The sequence below is a fragment of the Oncorhynchus clarkii genome, chromosome 17 (genome assembly GCF_045791955.1).
Source record: "Oncorhynchus clarkii lewisi isolate Uvic-CL-2024 chromosome 17, UVic_Ocla_1.0, whole genome shotgun sequence".
In the NCBI taxonomy this organism is placed as follows: Eukaryota; Metazoa; Chordata; class Actinopteri; order Salmoniformes; family Salmonidae; genus Oncorhynchus; species Oncorhynchus clarkii.
Genome location: NC_092163.1, coordinates 77,381,698 through 77,401,984, shown reverse-complemented (window position 1 = coordinate 77,401,984; position 20,287 = coordinate 77,381,698). Strand labels below are relative to the sequence as shown.

Below are 20,287 nucleotides of genomic sequence, written 5' to 3'. Positions count from 1 at the left end.
CTTGTCCTACTGAGGGACCTGCTCTGCTGAGGGACCTGCTCTACTGAGGGCCCTGCTCTACTGAGGGACCTGCTCTACTGAGGGCCCTGCTCTACTGAGGGACCTGCTCTACTGAGGGCCCTGCTCTGCTGAGGGACCTGCTCTGCTCTGCTGAGGGACTTGCTCTGCTGAGAGACCTGCTCTGCTGAGAGACCTTCTCTGCTCTGCTGAGGAACCTGCTCTGCTGAGGGACCTGCTCTACTGAGGGACTTGCTCTACTGAGGGCCCTGCTCTGCTGAGGGACCTGCTCTGCTCTGTTGAGGGACCTGCTCTGCTGAGGGACCTGCTCATTCTCCAGGACTATGGCACCACATGTGGTACATGGAGTCTCTCTTTCACAGCCCTGGTGTCTTCCTTTCCTTTTGCTCCTTCTCTCCCTGTATTCCCTGACGTCCGAAGGGTTCAACCTGGATACTAGCATGACTCTGATCAAGGATGGGGAGAAAGGGAGCTTTTTTGGATTTTCTGTAGCACTTCACCAGCAACTCACCCCAGAACCACACAGTTGGTAAGTCGACTACAGCCGCATACAGTAGCATGACTAGCAACATTTGTGTGTGTGTTTTAACGTACATATTGGTATATTTTGTAAATTTTCTAAATCCTTTATACACATACAATATGCATGAATCTATTTCCACTTCACGTCTTTGAAGCACTAATACAGGACCGTACTGATTGAGTAAAACGGAATTAGTAAGTCAGTATTTCTACATTGAACTGATTGCATCATGCAGCCCTTGGATTCAGTCATTCGGGTATTGATATAATTTAGAAGCACTGCACTGGAATCAGTAGTTTCATTATGGGTATGTGTGTACAGAGAGGGCATCCTGTAACACTTTTCATGTGGGATAAGGTGTCAGGCAGGAGAGAGAGAGAGAGAGCCAGAGAGAGCCAGAGAGAGAGAGAGAGCGACTGTAGTGATGAATCAGCAGATAGATCTGGAGAAGAGGAGAGAGAGACTGACTGATTCCAAAAAGCTCTTGACTCAATTTGGCATGAGTGTCTGCTATATAAAGTGATGAAATGCAGTGTTGGGGGAAAAACATGCGACATTATGAAATCCATGTACACATACACCAAGTGTGCGGTTAAAAACATACTGATTTATTTCCAAATCAAATGTATTTATATAGCCCTTCGTACATCAGCTGATATCTCAAAGTGCTGAACAGAAACCCAGCCTAAAACCTCAAACAGCAAGCAATGCAGGTGTAGAAGCACGGTGGCTAGGAAAAACTCCCTAGAAAGGCCAAAACCTAGGAAGAAACCTAGAGAGGAACCAGGCTATGAGGGGTGGCCAGTCCTCTTCTGGCTGTGCCGGGTGGAGATTATAACAGAACATGGCCAAGATGTTCAAATGTTCATAAATGACCAGCATGGTCAAATAATAATAATCACAGGCAGAATAGTTGGAACTGGAGCAGCAGCACGGCCAGGTGGACTGGGGACAGCAAGGAGTCATCATGCCAGGTAGTCCTGAGGCATGGTCCTAGGGCTCAGGTCCTCCGAGAGAGAGAAAGAAAGAGAGAATTAGAGAGAGCGTACTTATATTCACACAGGACACCGAATAGGACAGGAGAAGTACTCCAGATATAACAAACTGACCCTAGCCCCCCCAAACTACTGCAGCATAAATACTGGAGGCTGAGACAGGAGGGGTCAGGGGACACTGTGATGACACCCCCGGACAGGGCCAAACAGGAAGGATATAACCCCACCCACTTTGCCAAAGCACAGCCCCCACACCACTAGAGGGATATCTTCAACCACCAACTTCCACATGGCCGTGGGTTGTGACAGGGATGAAGCTTGAGCCCCACCCTTTCAAAATATACTGTATATTAATGAATTAGTGAAGGCATTAGAACAATCTACAGCTCCCGGCCTCACCCTACTAGAATCTGAAGTCAAATGTCTGTTTGCTGATGATCTGGTGCTTCTGTCCCCAACCAAGGAGGGCCTACAGCACCACCTAGGTCTTCTGCACAGATTCTGTCAGACCTGGGCCCCGACAGTAAGACAAAAAATAATGTTGTTTCAAAAAAGGTCCAGTTGTCAGGACCACAAATACAAATTCCTTCTAGACACCATTGCCCTAAGAATATACAAAAATATATACCTACCTCGGCAACACAGATAGGGAAAGGGGATAACTGGTCAGTTGCATGACTGAATAGCATTTAACCCAACCCCTCTAAATCGGCAGAGGGCCACTTCATCAGGGCTCGGGGAGCCGCCTTGGGGATTCGAACCAGAGAACTTTCTGTTACTGTCCGAATGCTCTTAACCTCTAGGTTACCTGCCATCCCACAGGTAACATCCACAAAGCTGTGAACGATCTGAGAGACAAGGCAAGAAGGGCCTTCTATGCCATCAAAAGGAAAATAAAATTCAACATCCCAATTAGGATCTGGCTAAAAATACTTGAATCAGTTATAGAACCCATTGCCCTTTATGGTTGTGAGGTCTGCTCACCAACCAAGAATTCACAAAATGTGACAAACACCAAATTGAGACTCTCCATGGAAAATTATTTCTATTGAGAAAGGTCACCATAGGCAGACCTGCCTCTCAAGAGTAGACAGGCTATATGTACACTGCCCACAAAATGAGGTGGAACTGAGCTGCACTTCCTAACCTCCTGCCAAATGTACGGCCATATTAGAGAGACATACAGTGGCTTGCAGAAGTATTCACCCCCCTTGGCATTTTTTCTATTTTATTGCCTTACAACCTGGAATTAAAATGTATTTTTGGGGGATTTGTGTTATTTGATTTACACAACATGGCTACCATTTTGAAGATGCAAAATACTTAATTGTAAAACAAACAATAAATAAGACAAAAAACCTGAAAACTTGAGTGTGCATAACTATTCACCCCCCCAAAGTCAATGCTTTGTAGACCCAACGTTTGCAGCAATTACAGCTGCAAGTCTCTTGGGGTATGTTTCTATAAGCTTGGCACATCAAGCCACTGGGATTTTTGCCCATTCTTCAAGGCAAAACTGCTCTAGTTCCTTCAAGTTGGATGGGCTCTGCTGGTGTACAGCAATCTTTAAGTCATACCACAGATTCTCAATTGGATTGAGGTCTGGGCTTTGACTAGGCCATTCCAAGACATTTAAATATTTCCCCTTAAACCTTGTGTGTTGCTTTAGCAGTATGCTTAGGGTCATTGTCCTGCTGGAAGGTGATCCTCCGCCCCAGTCTCAAATCTCTGGAAGACTGAAACAGGTTTCCCTCAATCATTTCCCTGTATTTAGCGCCATCCATCATTCCTTCAATTCTGACCAGTTTCCCAGTCCCTGCCCATGAAAAACATCCCACAGCATGATGCTGCCACCACCATGCTTCACTGTGGGGATGGTGACGAGAGGTGTTGGGTTTGTGCCAGACATAGCGTTTTCTTTATGGCCAAAAAACTCAATTTTAGTTTCATCTGACCACAGTACCTTCTTCCATATGTTTGGGGAGTCTCCCACATGCCTTTTGGTGAACACCAAACATGTTTGCTTATTTTTTCTTTAAGAAATTGCTTTTTTTCTGGCAACTCTTCCGTAAAGCCCAGCTATGTGGAGTGTATGGCTTAAAGTGGTTCTATGGACAGATACTCCAATCTCCACTGTGGAGCTTTGCAGCTCCTTCAGGGTTATCTTGGGTATCTTTGTTGCCTCTCTGATTAATGCCCTCATTGCCTGGTCCGTGAGTTTTGGTGGGCGGCCCTCACTTGGCAGGTTTGTTGTGGTGCCATATTCTTTCCATTTTTTAAATAATGGATTTAATGGTGCTCCGTGGGATGTTCAAAGTTTCTGATATTTATTTAGTACCCAACCCTGATCTGTACTTCTCCACAACTTTCTCCCTGACCTGTTTGGAGAGCTCCTTGGTCTTCATGGTGCCACTTGCTTGGTGGTGCCACTTGCTTAGTGGTGTTGCAGACTCTGGGGCCTTTCAGAACAGGTGTATACAGTATATACTGAGATCATGTGACAGATCATGTGACACTTATATTGCACACAGGTGGACTTTATTTAACTAATTGTGTGACTTCTGAAGATAATTGCACCAGATCTTATTTAGCACAGGGGTGAATACATATGCACGCACCATCTTTAAAAAAACATTTTTTTATTGAAACAAGTCATTTTTTTCATTTCACTTCACCAATTTGGACTATATTGTGTATGTCCATTACATGAAATCCAAATAAAAACCAATTTAAATTATGGGTTGTAAATGCAACTAAATAGTAAAATGCCAAAGGGTTCTCTGAACACACAGACCCACAAAGAATTAGAAACATCCAATTGTGATGAACTCCCATATCTATTAGGTGAAATAACACAGTATAGCGTCACAGCAGAAAGATTTGTGACCTGTTGCCACAAGAAAAGGGCAACCAGTGAGGAACAAACACCGTTGTTAATACAACCTATATTTATGTTTATTTATTTTCCCTTTTGTACATTAACTATTTGCACATTGTTACAACATCGTACATAGCCATAATATAGCATTTGAAATGTCTCTATTAATTTGGATCTTGTGTGAGTGTAATGTTTACTGTTAATTTCTGATTGTTGATTTCAATTTTGTTTATTATCTATTTCACTTGCTTTGGCAATGTTAACATATGTTTCCCATGCCAATAAAGACCTTTGAATTGAATTAAACTGACTGTACAGCTGAACCTGCAGGTACATCTGGAGGAGAGGAGAGAGAGAGAGACGGAGAGAGACAGACAGAGAGACAAAGAGAGGAAGGGGAGAAAGAGAGAGACAGAGAGAAAGAGAGAGAGAGAGATAGACAGAGAGACAAAGAGAGGAAGGGGAGAAAGAGAGAGACAGAGAGAGAGAGAGAGACAGAGAGAGACAGAGAGAGAGAGAGAGAGAGAGAGTAGTGAACTAAGCTAGAGACACCAGAGAGAGAGAGAGAGAGAGAGAGAGAGAGAGAGAGAGAGAGAGAGAGAGAAGGATAGAAAGAGAGAGATTAACAGGTTTTACTCTGATTTTACTGACACAGTTCAGGAGTGGACAGGCATGCTGCAGTACTTTATGGGTGGTGCGTTTGTGTATGAGTGTGTGTTTATGTTAGAGTGTGTGTGTTTATGTCAGAGTGTGTGTGTTTGTGTGTAACAGATGCTGCTGGTTGTTATTGATGTACCTGGAACATAGGACAGGATCACATCCTCCAAGCCTGGCATGAATAAATGATGATGTCAGCTGTGACTTTTAAAATGTTTATAGGGGTTTTCTCTGCAAAGAGGATGTTGTCTTATATGGCTCTTCAGCAGCAGCACTGATATTGAAAGAAGCAATTTTCTAGATTGAGAAATGCTTAATTACTTGGAATTAGTGTTGAGTATTGTAGAAAAGGCGTTCATTTTTCTTAGCCTCTTTAGTTAACTAACCAGTTAATTGCACATCAGAACCGTAGAGATGTATATAGATCGCAAAGTAGCAGTCAAATCAAATCAAAAGTTTATTTGTCACGTGCGCCGAATACAACAGTGAAATGCTAACTTACACGCTCTAACCAACAGTGAAATGCTAACTTACATGCTCTAACCAACAGTTAAATGCTAACTTACATGCTCTAACCAACAGTGAAATGCTAACTTACAGGCTCTAACCAACAGTGCATTTTTTTTTTTAAGTATTAGGTGAACAATAGGTAAGTACAGAAATAAAAACAACAGTAAAAAGACAGTGAAAAATAACAGTAGCGAGGCTATATACAGTAGTGAGACTATATACAGTAGAGAGGCTATATACAGTAGAGAGGCGATATACAGTAGAGAGGCTATATACAGTAGCGAGGCTATACACAGTCCTTAATGGTGCTACCCATGTTATATAGCCTTTTGGGCACTAGAGACCTCTATAACTATCTATGCTCTGAGCACACCTGCAAGCAATTTCATTTTGTTAAATACCTGAGTTCCTTTGTCTATTAGTTGCTGTGCCAAACGATCCAGGCAGTATTACCAACTCTCCAGCATTTATCAGTATATTTCCATCATCTGTGTGTTCAATACCCAAACCACACAAACCAATGGAAATTAAGACTGTGTTTGATTGGAGGAAATAAATGGGAGCGCAGACTCTCTCCCTATCCTTGTCCTCCAACCGGGTCACCTGCTCCGGTAGCCCCTCCTACCTATCCCGGGGCATTTCAAAATAAGCCGCCTGCCGTAACAAGTGTAGTTACTCATGTTATATCTCCAGTAGGCTATTCTGCTGTTAGGCAAGAGCACTTGTTTGAGTGGCCATTTTACCCAGTGGTTTCTCTTCTCATCAGTAGAGTTGGTTCTAAGCCAGCAGTGTTAAACACATTTGCTCTGGAGGCTACATTCGGTCTTCAATGTAGTCCTGAGGCCCGCAATGAAAGTGTGTTATATTTTATTGTGCTTAAAATGTGCTAAAACTAGTCCCTTATCAATAGTTTGGAGAAGTTTCGATGCTCCCTGACTGTCTAGCGTTTCATTTCAGTGATTATTAGCGAGTTGAACACAGTCAAGAAACTGTATGAATGCATTTCTACACAGTTTAGATTTGGTTTAAACGGTAGGTAGTATACACCACATGTAAGATCTGAATCTGCATCAAAAGTCCTAATACAACATCACACCTCACTACTCTATTTTTCCAGTTAGCAGAATTCTAGAAATTGTCATGTCGGGAAAATGTAATGTGGAGGACCCGCCTAGTCCCTATAAATGTCAAACTCCCAACAGAAATAACTTCAAATGTATAACTTCGAATTAAACCAAATTGTTTGTGCTCATGATTACTGATTTTCAGTCAAATGTTCAGCCAACTAACAAGCAAATACTTTATGAGTTTATTGTTATAAATGAACTTGCACGGTTGTTAGCCAACTAGCCTGCTAACGTTAGCCCTACTAGCCTGCTAAGGGAGAGTCAGCTAATCCAATTCGATATAGTGTGGTAAATCCACATTGAATTTACCCGGTTCATCTCCATCACTGCTGATGTATCTGTAGGTCGGTAGGGAACAGAGGTTGCATCTTTCACATTCATGTTCGGCACAGCATCTAGTTTCAGTCGGAGTCTCACTCTGAATCCTTTCTTTCATTGGTTATACTAAGCCATCGAAGTCCTCCGTGGTGAAACTGCATACAGTAGATGGGCTTGCGGTTCCCTCCTTCCAATCCACTCGCTTCAACCGCACAAACTGGTCCCACTTCAAAGCAAGCTCATCCTTGTGGGTATCACTGCACTAGCTACGGACGATGGAAAACTACTACAACACTCACTCGCTCGCTCGCTCGACTACCACTACCAAACATGCAGGAAAAGAGGAGAGGCAGTTTTTCACATTAATTTCTATGGTTTCTTCTTAGCCAGTGTACATAGTATCTCACCAATGCCAACACTTGGTTTTGAATGTAATTACATGCTAGTAGCTAACGTTAGTCAGCTGGAGATACTTAGGTAGCACCAGTTCTCCATATGACGTTGACAATAGTGCATTGTGGGTAGTTCCAAAGATATCCAAAAATAAGTTCATAAATATTTCAAAACCCCTGCACCAATTTTTTTTTTTTTTATAGGTAACCATGACTACAACTAAGTTACTAAAGTCTTTGACCACACTACCTTGTTCATTTTATGATAAAAAACTCACCTTTAACCTTTAAGTCATTGGAATGTATATGGAGCATCCCTTCCCTTCAACTTTTATCCTTCACTTCACGGAGGACTGATATGCTCTGCGGCTTCCTGAAATATTATGAGCTAACACGTCCGGTGCCAAATAGCTGACATAATGAAGCACTGACCGGTGCCAGTAGCTGAGATAATGAAGCACTGACCGGTGCCAGTAGCTAAGATAATGAAGCACTGACCGGTGCCAGTAGCTGAGATAATGAAGCACTGACCGGTGCCAGTAGCTGAGATAATGAAGCACTGACCGGTGCCAGTAGCTAAGATAATGAAGCACTGACCGGTGCCAGTAGCTGAGATAATGAAGCACTGACCGGTGCCAGTAGCTAAGATAATGAAGCACTGACCGGTGCCAGTAGCTGAGATAATGAAGCACTGACCGGTGCCAGTAGCTGAGATAATGAAGCACTGACCGGTGCCAGTAGCTGAGATAATGAAGCACTTCCAGTGCCAGCAGCTGAGATAATGAAGCACTGACCAGTGCCAGTATCTGAGATAATGAAGCACTTCCAGTGCCAGCAGCTGAGATAATGAAGCTCTGACCGGTGCCAGTTGCTAAGATAATAAAGCACGTCTTGTGCCATTAGCTAAGATAATGAAGCACTGACCGGTGCCAGTAGCTAAGATAATGAAGCACTGACCGGTGCCAGTAGCTGAGATAATGAAGCACTGACCGGTGCCAGTAGCTGAGATAACAAGCACTTGAATCATACTTTTATGTAAACCTTATTTGAAAATAGGTGCACGTGTTAAGATCCTTTACAGGACTTTGATTATAACCAGAACAGCCATTAGACTTAGTGTCCGTTGTATCAAACCTTTCATTAGAAGAGGAACCAAACGTGATTAGCCTCAAGCTTGACGCTTAATATACTAGATACCGTTGACTCATTTCATCCTTGTGGTAACAAGGTTTAGGTTTCTGTGGCCAGTGGGTAATATTGTATTGTCTTCTCACTGAGGCTCCAGTTTATCCTGTCCTGATCCACCTGACTCTTCTGACACTCACCAGGTTAGTTGCTCACATTACACTCACCAGGTTAGTTGCTCACATTATACTCACATTATAGTTGCTGTGTCACCGTTCATTGCCAACACTGTCGAATGATTTCGTACAACTCATGAAGCTTCTATTACAGATCCAGTGACTCATAACCCCCCCCCCGACTCCCCGTAGTCTATAGGACATTATCAATCAGTAGGAAGCATAGCAGAAAAGGTATATTCTAGCCTGGCCCCTGTCCTCCCCCTCCCCTCCATCCCATGTAACACAGAGCTATATTGACTGACAAGAGGAAAGCTGATCCTAGCTTTTTTTTTTTGCATGGAAAGGAAGGAAGTGAAGGAAATGATAGGTATGCCTCCGTCTCACTCGGGGCCAAGAGCCTGGGGGATTGAGGTGGACCTCCAAGATTTATATAGGAGCAGCTTTCTACTGATTGGTAATGTCTTATATAGACTACAGAGAGGCTTTAGCTGAGATAAACTGAAGGAGCACCTTGTAATGCTAGTCAAGTGGAGGAGATGGTGTGTGTGTGTGCGTGTGTGTGTGTGTATGCGTGTGTATGTGCATGTGTTTGTGTGTGCGTGTGTGTGTGTGTGTTTGTGTGTGTGTGTGTGCGGATGGTCTCGGCTTGGGGGATGGGGCTGCTGCTGGTGTTATGTGTGTGTTGTCTATTTATACTGGTATGAGAAGGGGATCCTGCAATAGCAGCTCTTTGCTAGATGAAGAGAGACCCCTCCACTGTCTAATTTGCCTGAGTGGTATGTCGGCCATTTAGCTTCTTTGTATAGGTACAAATGTCATCAACCATTGTCAGAGGTATCTACTGTATGTGTATGTGTAGTATGGCCTGAGATGCTTTACAATACATATTGATTGCAACAATAGGGCTATGGCAGCGTGTAGGAGCTTGGCCTTTAGCTTGGTCTTCAGAGTGACATCATCCAGTGCTCTATATTGGTCACATGGTCTTATATGAGAGCTCTGCTGCCTTGCGTGATTGGGGTGAGGAGAATCGTTGCCCTTGTCCTCTGTGACACAGGTCACAAAACATTATTCTCCTTGTATGATCTGTATCAGTCCCTGGAAGATGTCTACAGTCCCTCTTACCCTGGTAATATCTCCTTCTAATATGCAACTAGAAGCCAATGTAGGATAATTTAGCCCGGGACATCAACAGGAAGCCCCAAATCTCCCACTACCTTGGGTAGCTTCTGTGTGTGTCACTAGTCATTTTTAAAGTGTCCTCCCTGGTGGTCATCTGTCCCTGGTTGTTTTTAAGTGTCCTCCCTGGTGGTAATCTGTCCCTGGTCGTTTTTTAAAGTGTCCTCCCTGGTGGTAATCTGTCCCTGGTCGTTTTTTAAAGTGTCCTCCCTGGTGGTCATCTGTCCCTGGTTGTTTTTAAGTGTCCTCCCTGGTGGTAATCTGTCCCTGGTTGTTTTTTAAAGTGTCCTCCCTGGTGGTAATCTGTCCCTGGTCGTTTTTAAGTGTCCTCCCTGGTGGTAATCTGTCCCTGGTCGTTTTTTAAGTGTCCTCCCTGGTGGTAATCTGTCCCTGGTCGTTTTTAAGTGTCCTCCCTGGTGGTAATCTGTCCCTGGTCGTTTTTTAAGTGTCCTCCCTGGTGGTAATCTGTCCCTGGTCGTTTTTTAAAGTGTCCTCCCTGGTGGTAATCTGTCCCTGGTCGTTTTTTAAAGTGTCCTCCCTGGTGGTAATCTGTCCCTGGTCGTTTTTTAAAGTGTCCTACACTCTTAGAAAATATTGTTCCAAAAGGGTTATTTGCGGAATGATAGGGTTCTAATAAGAACCGTTTTGATCTGAAGACCTGTTTTTGGAAGACAAGGGTTCTTTGTAAGGCAAACGGTTCTATCTAGAACCTTTGACTTCCTAAGAACCGTTTTGAAAAAAAGGTTTCTTTGATGTTTCTTCGGAAGGCAAGAAGGATTCTACATAGAACCGTATGTCATATTTCCCAGCATGCTCTATTGCAGTATTTATCGGTTGATTAATTTTATGATACACAAAGATAAATAACAAACATATTTTTAAACTAAACCAATCTGTTAGAAGTTGGACTTATTTCACCCGTTACTGAGATGGTCGTTCCAGTTTAGAGTGATTGAGTCTCAGTATTCAATCTTCCTACCCTGGCAGTCATTCTAGAAATGACTAGTTGCGGGAGATTACAAATTCCACTTCTTAAATTGTCCTCCCTAGTGGTTGACTGTCCCTGGTCGTTTTTAAATTGTCCTCCCTAGTGGTTGACTGTCCCTGGTCGTTTTTAAATTGTCCTCCCTAGTGGTTGACTGTCCCTGGTCGTTTTTAAATTGTCCTCCCTAGTGGTTGACTGTCCCTGGTCGTTTTTAAATTGTCCTCCCTAGTGGTTGACTGTCCCAGGTCGTTTTTAAATTGTCCTCCGTAGTGGTTGACTGTCCCTGGTCGTTTTTAAATTGTCCTCCCTAGTGGTTGACTGTCCCTGGTCGTTTTTAAATTGTCCTCCCTAGTGGTTGACTGTCCCTGGTCGTTTTTAAATTGTCCTCCCTAGTGGTTGACTGTCCCTGGTCGTTTTTAAATTGTCCTCCCTAGTGGTTGACTGTCCCTGGTCGTTTTTAAATTGTCCTCCCTAGTGGTTGACTGTCCCTGGTTGTTTTTAAAATGTCTTCCTTAATGGTTGACTGTCCATGGTCGTTTTTAAAATGTCTTCCTTAATGGTTGACTGTCCATGGTCGTTTTTAAATGGTCCTCTCTAGTGGTTGGAAGGTTGACTGTTGAAGTCAGTGGACCTAAAACGTCCCACCACAGGAGCAGAGCGGGTCAGGTTGCACTGAGCTTCACGTTGAGAGCCCAATTCCATTCGTAGTGGGAATGCTTCCTATTTTAGACAGGATACCAGTGCTTCGGGAGCCGTGGGGCAGGCTGGGAAATAAAACTGTATATCCCCGTGCCTCCAGTTGGATTAATTTTGTATAGTGTTCAAAAGCAGTGCTTTGAAGCTGAACTAATCCTACATGGGAATGACGACGGGATTAACCTTATGCATTGTCCACTGCTAATTATGCTAATTATGCATTTTCTTTGCACTAAAAGACACAAAAACAGACAATGTTTCACATTGCACATTTAGTCGTGTCATTCAGCATGTTTTTTTTAATTTCAATAACCTGTTTATTTTTTGAGAAACAGAGAGTCTTTACAGTAGGCTACAGCTGTCTCTCTCCCCGTCTCTACATCACATTTATGAATGTTTGAAAGGGCGCAGTACAAAACTCCTTCACACATTCCAAACAGATTGAACCATTTCTGAGAGCTAATTTGCATCAAAATGGTCCAATAAAACCCCCTGCTTTAGAAGAGCTGCTGAAGAGAAAATGAACCTGCCCCCTTTTCCTCCCAAAATCCATTCTTATTTTTTTTTTCCATTTTTCTTTTCAAGCTCTCTCCTCTTCTACTCGTTAGACTTTCACACAGTAAGTAATGTCCTTGGATCTGGACCATTCAAGTACATGGCTGGTAAATGTCAGAGCTTTCCTATTGTAAGGTTTCGTTATTTATCTGTTTGTGATGGATCAGAGAGGGAGGGAGTGGGGTATGTGTACACACACACACACACACACACACACACACACACACACACACACACACACACACACACACACACACACACACACACACACACACACACACACACACACACACACACACACACACACACACACACACACACACACACAATAAGCCAACACAAACTAATCAGCACACTAGTGTTTTTAGTTCTTCCTCCCACACCATCCGTTCCCTGTCTAATTAACATTATCCCACAGCCGAGCCAGTGCCCTGTCTAGCCTTGAATTAAGACTCAGTAGCTTTCAGCGATATTACTCTGCAGCCCTCGCAGGCAGCCAGGGGGACAGGCAGCCAGGGGGACAGGCAGCCAGGGGGACAGGCAGGCAGGCAGGCAGGCAGGGACAATCTGCAGAGTCAGGAAGAAAAGAAACACCATAAGCTGCCATCTGATGGATGGGCAAAATTAATCAGCTGCTCTGTTTTTCTGTCTTTGTGTGTGTGTGTGTGTGTGTGTGTGTGTGTGTGTGTGTGTGTGTGTGTGTGTGTGTGTGTGTGTGTGTGTGTGTGTGTGTGTGTGTGTGTGTGTGAATTTTGCTTATTCGGCAGTGAGCAACACACACACACGCACACACTGAGTTCTTACCAGTTAGCAAACACTTCATATACAGTCATATTGATTGAGGCTTAGATGTAAGAGCAAAAGCATGAGATTAATCCAGTCTCTCTCTCTCTCTCTCTCTCTCTCTCTCTCTCTCTCTCTCTCTCTCTCTCTCTCTCTCTCTCTCTCTCTCTCTCTCATATATTACACTTGACTTAGGACTATTGACCAACGCATGATTCATGTCAAGACAGTAAGAGTTGTTTCTCTCTGTTGTTTGAGTGATGAACAGCTCAGCTGGTGCTAAATTTGTCTTAGTTGACTCAAGCCCCTGACTGTGACATGAAGAGCCTATAAAACCCAATCCCTCCTCTCCTCTCCTCTCCTCTCCTCTCCTCTCCTCTCCTCTCCTCTCCTCTTATCTTCTCTTCTCTTCTCATCCCCTCTCTCCCTATATTCCCCTCTCATCTCATCTCCTCTCATCTACTCTCTCCCTATATTCCCCTATCATCTTATCTCTTCTCATCTACTCTCTCCCTATATTCCCCTCTCCTCCACACCTTCCCCTAAAGCTGCAGATATTAATAAACCATGACAAGGCCCCCTACTCTGACAAATACAATTTATTCAGGTCCTGTATGAGACTGGGCTCTGATAATGAGCTGAGATTGGAGAGGTGCCATTAAAGTAAAGGGAAATTACAGTCTGGGGTGGGGGGGCGTGTGTGTGTGTGTGTGTGTGTGTGTGTGTGTGTGTGTGTGTGTGTGTGTGTGTGTGTGTGTGTGTGTGTGTGTGTGTGTGTGTGTGTGTGTGTGTGTGTGTGTGTGTGTGTGTGTGAAGGGGAAATGTCAGAGATCCAGGGGTTGATGGAAGCAGCCTTACCTGCTGTGTCTGTATCTGCCTGCTGTGTCTGTGGTATAAACACCTTGATTTATTATTGACGATAAAGAAATTGTTGTCTAATATTATAAAATGCAGCCTGAGCTCTACATCTAACATCTGTTGTGTTTGTTGTGATGAGATGACTGAAGCACAAACAGAACTGTTGTCCCAGGCTAAACCACATGAATGTAAACAAAACCAGAGAAATACACACAAACACAGCACATCCCATGTTTAGACTTGGGTATCTTGCCTTCCCTTGGATCTCAGGTGGAATGTATACAGGAGTAGTTGGTCAATGGTGAAGGTTTAGGTTTCTGTGGCCAGTGGCCAGTGGCTCAGAGACATAAATAGTAGACCTACATTCTGTAGCTGGTGGCACTCACAATCATTACAGCCAGGTTTCAAATCAAATTGTATTTGTCACATGTGCCGGGTACAACAGGTGTAAACAGGTTGTTTTTTTTTGGGGGGGGGGGGTTAGGCTGGGTTTCTGTACAGCACTTTGAGATATCAGCTGATGTACGAAGGGCTATATGAATAAATTTGATTTGATTTGATTCATCCCAGGCCCCTGTCCCCGCAGGAGGTATTTTGCCTTTTGATAGGCCGTCATTGTAAATAAGAATTTGTTCTTAACTGACTTGCCTAGTTAAATATAAAAAAAATGATGCAACAATGCAGTTCAAATAAATAGAGTTAAGAAAATATTTACTAAATCAACTAAAGTTTAAAAAAATCTAATCAATAAAAACACATTTACGTAACAATAAAGAGGCTCTATACAGTCAATGTGGAGACTATATACAGGGGGTACTGGTACAGAGTCAATGTGGAGGCTATATACAGGGGGGTACCGGTACAGAGTCAATATGGAGGCTATATACAGGGGGTACCGGTACAGAGTCAATGTGGAGGCTATATACAGGGGGTACCGGTACAGAGTCAATGTGGAGGCTATATACAGGGGGTACTGGTACAGAGTCAATGTGGAGGCTATATACAGGGGGTACCGGTACAGAGTCAATATGGAGGCTATATACAGGGGGTACCGGTACAGAGTCAATGTGGAGGCTATATACAGGGGGTACCGGTACAGAGTCAATGTGGAGGCTATATACAGGGGGTACTGGTACAGAGTCAATGTGGAGTCTATATACAGGGGGTACCGGTACAGAGTCAATGTGGAGGCTATATACAGGGGGTACTGGTACAGAGTCAATGTGGAGTCTATATACAGGGGGTACAGGTACAGAGTCAATGTGGAGTCTATATACAGGGGGTACCGGTACAGAGTCAATGTGGAGTCTATATACAGGGGGTACCGGTACAGAGTCAATGTGGAGGATCTATACAGGGGATACCGGTACAGAGTCAATGTGGAGGATCTATACAGGGGGTACCGGTACAGAGTCAATGTGGAGACTATATACAGGGGGTACCGATACAGAGTCAATGTGGAGGCTATATACAGGGGGTACCGGTACAGAGTCAATGTGGAGGCTATATACAGGGGGTACCGGTACAGAGTCAATGTGGAGGATATATACAGGGGGTACCGGTACAGAGTTAATGTGGAGGCTATATACAGGGGGTACTGGTACAGAGCCAATGTAGAGGTTATATACAGGGGGTACCGGTACCAGGTCAATGTGCAGGGGTACAGGTTTGTCGAGGTAATTTGTAAAGTGCCTATGCATAGATAATAAACAGTGAGTAGCAGCAGTGTAAAAACAAAAGAGGGGGTTGATTAGTTCTTCAGCAGTATGGCATTATGGCTTGGGGGTAGAAGCTGTTTAGAAGCCTTTTGATTCTAGACTTGGCGCTCCGGTACCGCTTGCCGTGCGGTAGCAGAGAGAACAGTCTATGACGGGTGACTGGAGTCTTTGAGGTAGGGGGCAGATGTCAATGTAAACAGATGGCTTAAAGCATGAAACACATTGAGACTCTCACTGCCGATAGACTGCTGATAGGTACGTATCACAGCGGGAGGCCGTTCCTTCTCTTGCTAGAAAAAACGCGGCGCCTACTGTTTGCCGACCCGGTAGTGACGATCCTGCCGTTTCTACTTGTAGAATCACAATTCTTGTCAGTGGCCAACAACTTGACTTTGAGCCAATCAGAGAGCACGAAAACCAATGTGGCGGGGCCAATAGGATTGACAACAGAAATGAAAAAAATAGCCAAATCTCATGAGCCAGTCACACTTCATATACAATGTAGGCTATGGCATGGTAGCTAGCTAAGTGTGCAGACACACAACACTAAATACTTCCTCCAAGCTAGTTAACCACCGGAGCTAGTACTGACAACATAATTGAATCACAATTAATTTCCATGAAACAGCTGCCTAGTTAGTGCAATGTACCTGCCTAGCTAGCTAGCTAGCTAGCTACGTTGTGCTAGCTAGCGAATATGCTAACATAAACTAGCTAGCTAAACATTTTGCTATGGGATTACGGAGAGTGAATTAAATTGTTTCTTCGTCATTTTGCTAGGTAGTTATTTATCTGTGGCCATATGGCTAGTATCAACAGGTTTTTTTTCTGCGTGAACACAAAATAGAATGAGTGCCGACACTCTGTTCAGAGGTGCTAACTACTGTCGGCAGGCAAACGTTTGACAGTCCTTCCCGGTGTGTCTGACCTATTACTTCTGTGGCCTTGAGGCTAGACGGCACCCGAAGGATATGAAGGCCTCCCAGGACGATTCTGCTTACTGAAGCAGAACAGAACAGGCAGACCAGATGGGACCAGGCTGTGTGATTAGAATGCTAGAGCATCAGTCAGTCGCTTGGCAACATTTTTTATTTAGCATTTAAGTGGGAGAAATATACTGTGTGGACTGGGTGCATATTAAGCAGTTAGGCAGTCCCTTAGACCAGCTGTGTGAATTTATGACTGCCTCATACTGCCTGTTGGATAGTTCCATTTCAAGTTGTCTTGTTCGTGTTCTTTTATGCTTAGATGTCAGTCTCACATGATTTTCTATTATTAGATCTAACACATCCATGTATCTGTACGCTTGGTATCATTTAAAAATATTGTTTTCGTGTACATACCTAACACATGTACACCTCGTGGATTCTGGAGGTAAGATAGACATAGGGGCTCCTATTTGTGGAGAGAGGGTTGCAATGGTGGTTGTTGGATCTTTAGACGTGAGATCTTAGGGCCAATCATTCCCCCGACTTGGTTGGAAATTGCCATTCAAATATTGATTTCCTAGTGGGGGGGGGGGGGCAGATGGTGAGCTGGGGACAATATGCTAGAGTGGGGTTAGCTTGGAGAAGTTACCATTGTCCTCTTGAACATTTACAAGAGTTCAACAACACATTATGGGGAAAATATAGTTCTGCATTGGTTTCCACCTCAGCTATATTCTATTCTATTCTACAGTATTCTATTCTACAGTATTCTATTCTATTCTACAGTATTCTATTCTACAGTATTCTATTCTACAGTATTCTATTCTACAGTATTCTATTCTATTCTACAGTATTCTATTCTATAGTATTATATTCTACAGTATTCTATTCTATTCTACTATAAGGATCATAAATATTGTTTAAATTTGTTTGCTTTTCCATAGTTCTGCATTGGTTTCCACCTCAGCTATATTCTATTCTATTCTACAGTATTCTATTCTACAGTATTCTATTCTATTCTACAGTATTCTATTCTACAGTATTCTATTCTACAGTATTCTATTCTACAGTATTCTGTTCTACAGTATTCTATTCTATTCTACAGTATTCTATTCTATAGTATTATATTCTACAGTATTCTATTCTATTCTACTATAAGGATCATAAATATTGTTTAAATTTGTTTGCTTTTCCACACTTTTGTTAATTTTAACCTTCAGCCATTGTTTCTGGCTACATAATGTATTCTATTATGTGATAATATAGAGGGATGGCAAATTTACAGATTTAGATTCTAGATTTAACTTTGGATTGGAGATGTTTGATGTGGGTCTCTCTCTCATATCCTATCTCATTATTGATTGCTGTATAGCTTAGTCCCATAGGTGTTCAGTGTGTCAATGACAATAGGAGTTGGCAAGACAGCCCAAACAGATCTGGGGCCAGGCTCTCACTCTCACTCTCTCTCTCTCTGTCTCTCTCTCTTATTTATTTTTATTTTATTTCACCTTTATTTAACCAGGTAGGCAAGTTGAGAACAAGTTCTCATTTACAATTGCGACCTGGCCAAGATAAAGCAAAGCAGTTCGACACATACAACGACACAGAGTTACACATGGAGTAAAACAAACATACAGTCAATAATACAGTATAAACAAGTCTATATACGATGTGAGCAAATGAGGTGAGATAAGGGAGGTAAAGGCAAAAAAAGGCCATGGTGGCAAAGTAAATACAATATAGCAAGTAAAACACTGGAATGGTAGATTTGCAATGGAAGAATGTGCAAAGTAGAAATAAAAATAATGGGGTGCAAAGGAGCAAAATAAATAAAATAAATACAGTAGGGAAAGAGGTAGTTGTTTGGGCTAAATTATAGGTGGGCTATGTACAGGTGCAGTAATCTGTGAGTTGCTCTGACAGTTGGTGCTTAAAGCTAGTGAGGGAGATAAATGTTTCCAGTTTCAGAGATTTTTGTAGTTCGTTCCAGTCATTGGCAGCAGAGAACTGGAAGGAGAGGCGACCAAAGAATGAATTGGTTTTGGGGGTGACCAGAGAGATATACCTCCTGGAGCGCGTGCTACAGGTGGGTGATGCTATGGTGACCAGCGAGCTGAGATAAGGGGGGACTTTACCTAGCAGGGTCTTGTAGATGACATGAAGCCAGTGGGTTTGGCGACGAGTATGAAGCGAGGGCCAGCCAACGAGAGCGTACAGGTCGCAATGGTGGGTATTATATGAGGCTTTGGTGACAAAACGGATTGCACTGTGATAGACTGCATCCAATTTGTTGAGTAGGGTATTGGAGGCTATTTTGTAAATGACATCGCCGAAGTCGAGGATTGTTAGGATGGTCCACCACTCAAGTTTGCGGAAGACACAACAGTGGTAGGCTTGATTACCAACAACGACGAGACGGCCTACAGGGAGGAGGTGAGGGCCCTCGGAGTGTGGTGTCAGGAAAATAACCTCACACTAAACGTAAACAAAACTAAGGAGATGATTGTGGACTTCAGGAAACAGCAGAGGGAACACCCCCCTATCCACATTGATGGAACAGTAGTGGAGAGGGTAGTAAGTTTTAAGTTCCTCGGCGTACACATCACAGACAAACTGAATTGGTCCACCCACACAGACAGCATCGTGAAGAAGGCGCAGCAGCGCCTCTTCAACCTCAGGAGGCTGAAGAAATTCGGCTTGTCACCAAAAGCACTCACAAACTTCTACAGATGCACAATCGAGAGCATCCTTTCGGGCTGTATCACCGCCTGGTACGACAACTGCTCCGCCCACAACCGTAAGGCTCTCCAGAGGGTAGTGAGGTCTGCACAACGCATCACCGGGGGCAAACTACCTGCCCTCCAGGACACCTACACCACCCGATGTCACAGGAAGGCCATAAAGATCATCAAGGACAACAACCACCCGAGCCACTGCCTGTTCACCCCGCTATCATCCAGAAGGCGAGGTCAGTACAGGTGCATCAAAGCTGGGACCGAGAGACTGAAAAACAGCTTCTATCTCAAGGCCATCAGACTGTTAAACAGCCACCACTAACATTGAGTGGCTGCTGCCAACACACTGACTCAACTCCAGCCACTTTAATAATGGGAATTGATGGGAAATTATGTAAAATATATCACTAGCCACTTTAAACAATGCTACCTAATATAATGTTTACATACCCTACATTATTCATCTCATATGTATATACTGTACTCTTTATCATCTACTGCATCTTTATGTAATACATGCATCACTAGCCACTTTAACTATGCCACTTTGTTTACATACTCATCTCATATGTATATACTGCACTCAATACCATCTACTGTATCTTGCCTATGCCGCTCTGTACCATCACTCATTCATATATCTTTATGTACATATTCTTTATCCCCTTACACTTGTGTCTATAAGGTAGTAGTTTTGGAATTGTTAGCTAGATTACTTGTTGGTTATTACTGCATGGTCGGAACTAGAAGCACAAGCATTTCGCTACACTCGCATTAACATCTGCTAGCCATGTGTATGGGACAAATAAAATTTGATTTGATTTGATTAGATTTGATTCCTGCTTGCAAGGAAAAACTTAAACAGGAAGTACCAGTGATGTTCTCAATACGGAAATGGTCCTAGGAAGCGAATGCTAAGCTACAGGATTGTTATGCTAGCACAGGCTGGAATATGTTCCGGGATTCATCCGATGGCATTAAGGAGTTTACGACATCAGTCACCGGCTTCATTAATAAAGTGCATCGACAACATCGTTCCCACAGTGACCGTACGTACATATCCCAACCAGAAGCCATGGATTACATGAAACATCCGCACTGACCTAAAAGCTAGAGCTACCGGTTTC

General features: G+C 43.3%; 1 protein-coding gene across 1 annotated transcript in view; it reads left to right on the top strand.

Annotated features, from left to right (window-relative positions):
* Window positions 1-251: 251 nt before the first annotated feature.
* Window positions 252-20,287, top strand: part of LOC139371446 (integrin alpha-7-like) — an 81,643-nt gene continuing 61,607 nt past the window's right edge. Inside the window, exon 1 of the mRNA XM_071111868.1 lies at window positions 252-547. Coding sequence (XP_070967969.1) covers window positions 342-547 — 206 coding nt within the window. The 5' untranslated portion in view covers window positions 252-341. The remainder of the gene's footprint in view (window positions 548-20,287) is intronic.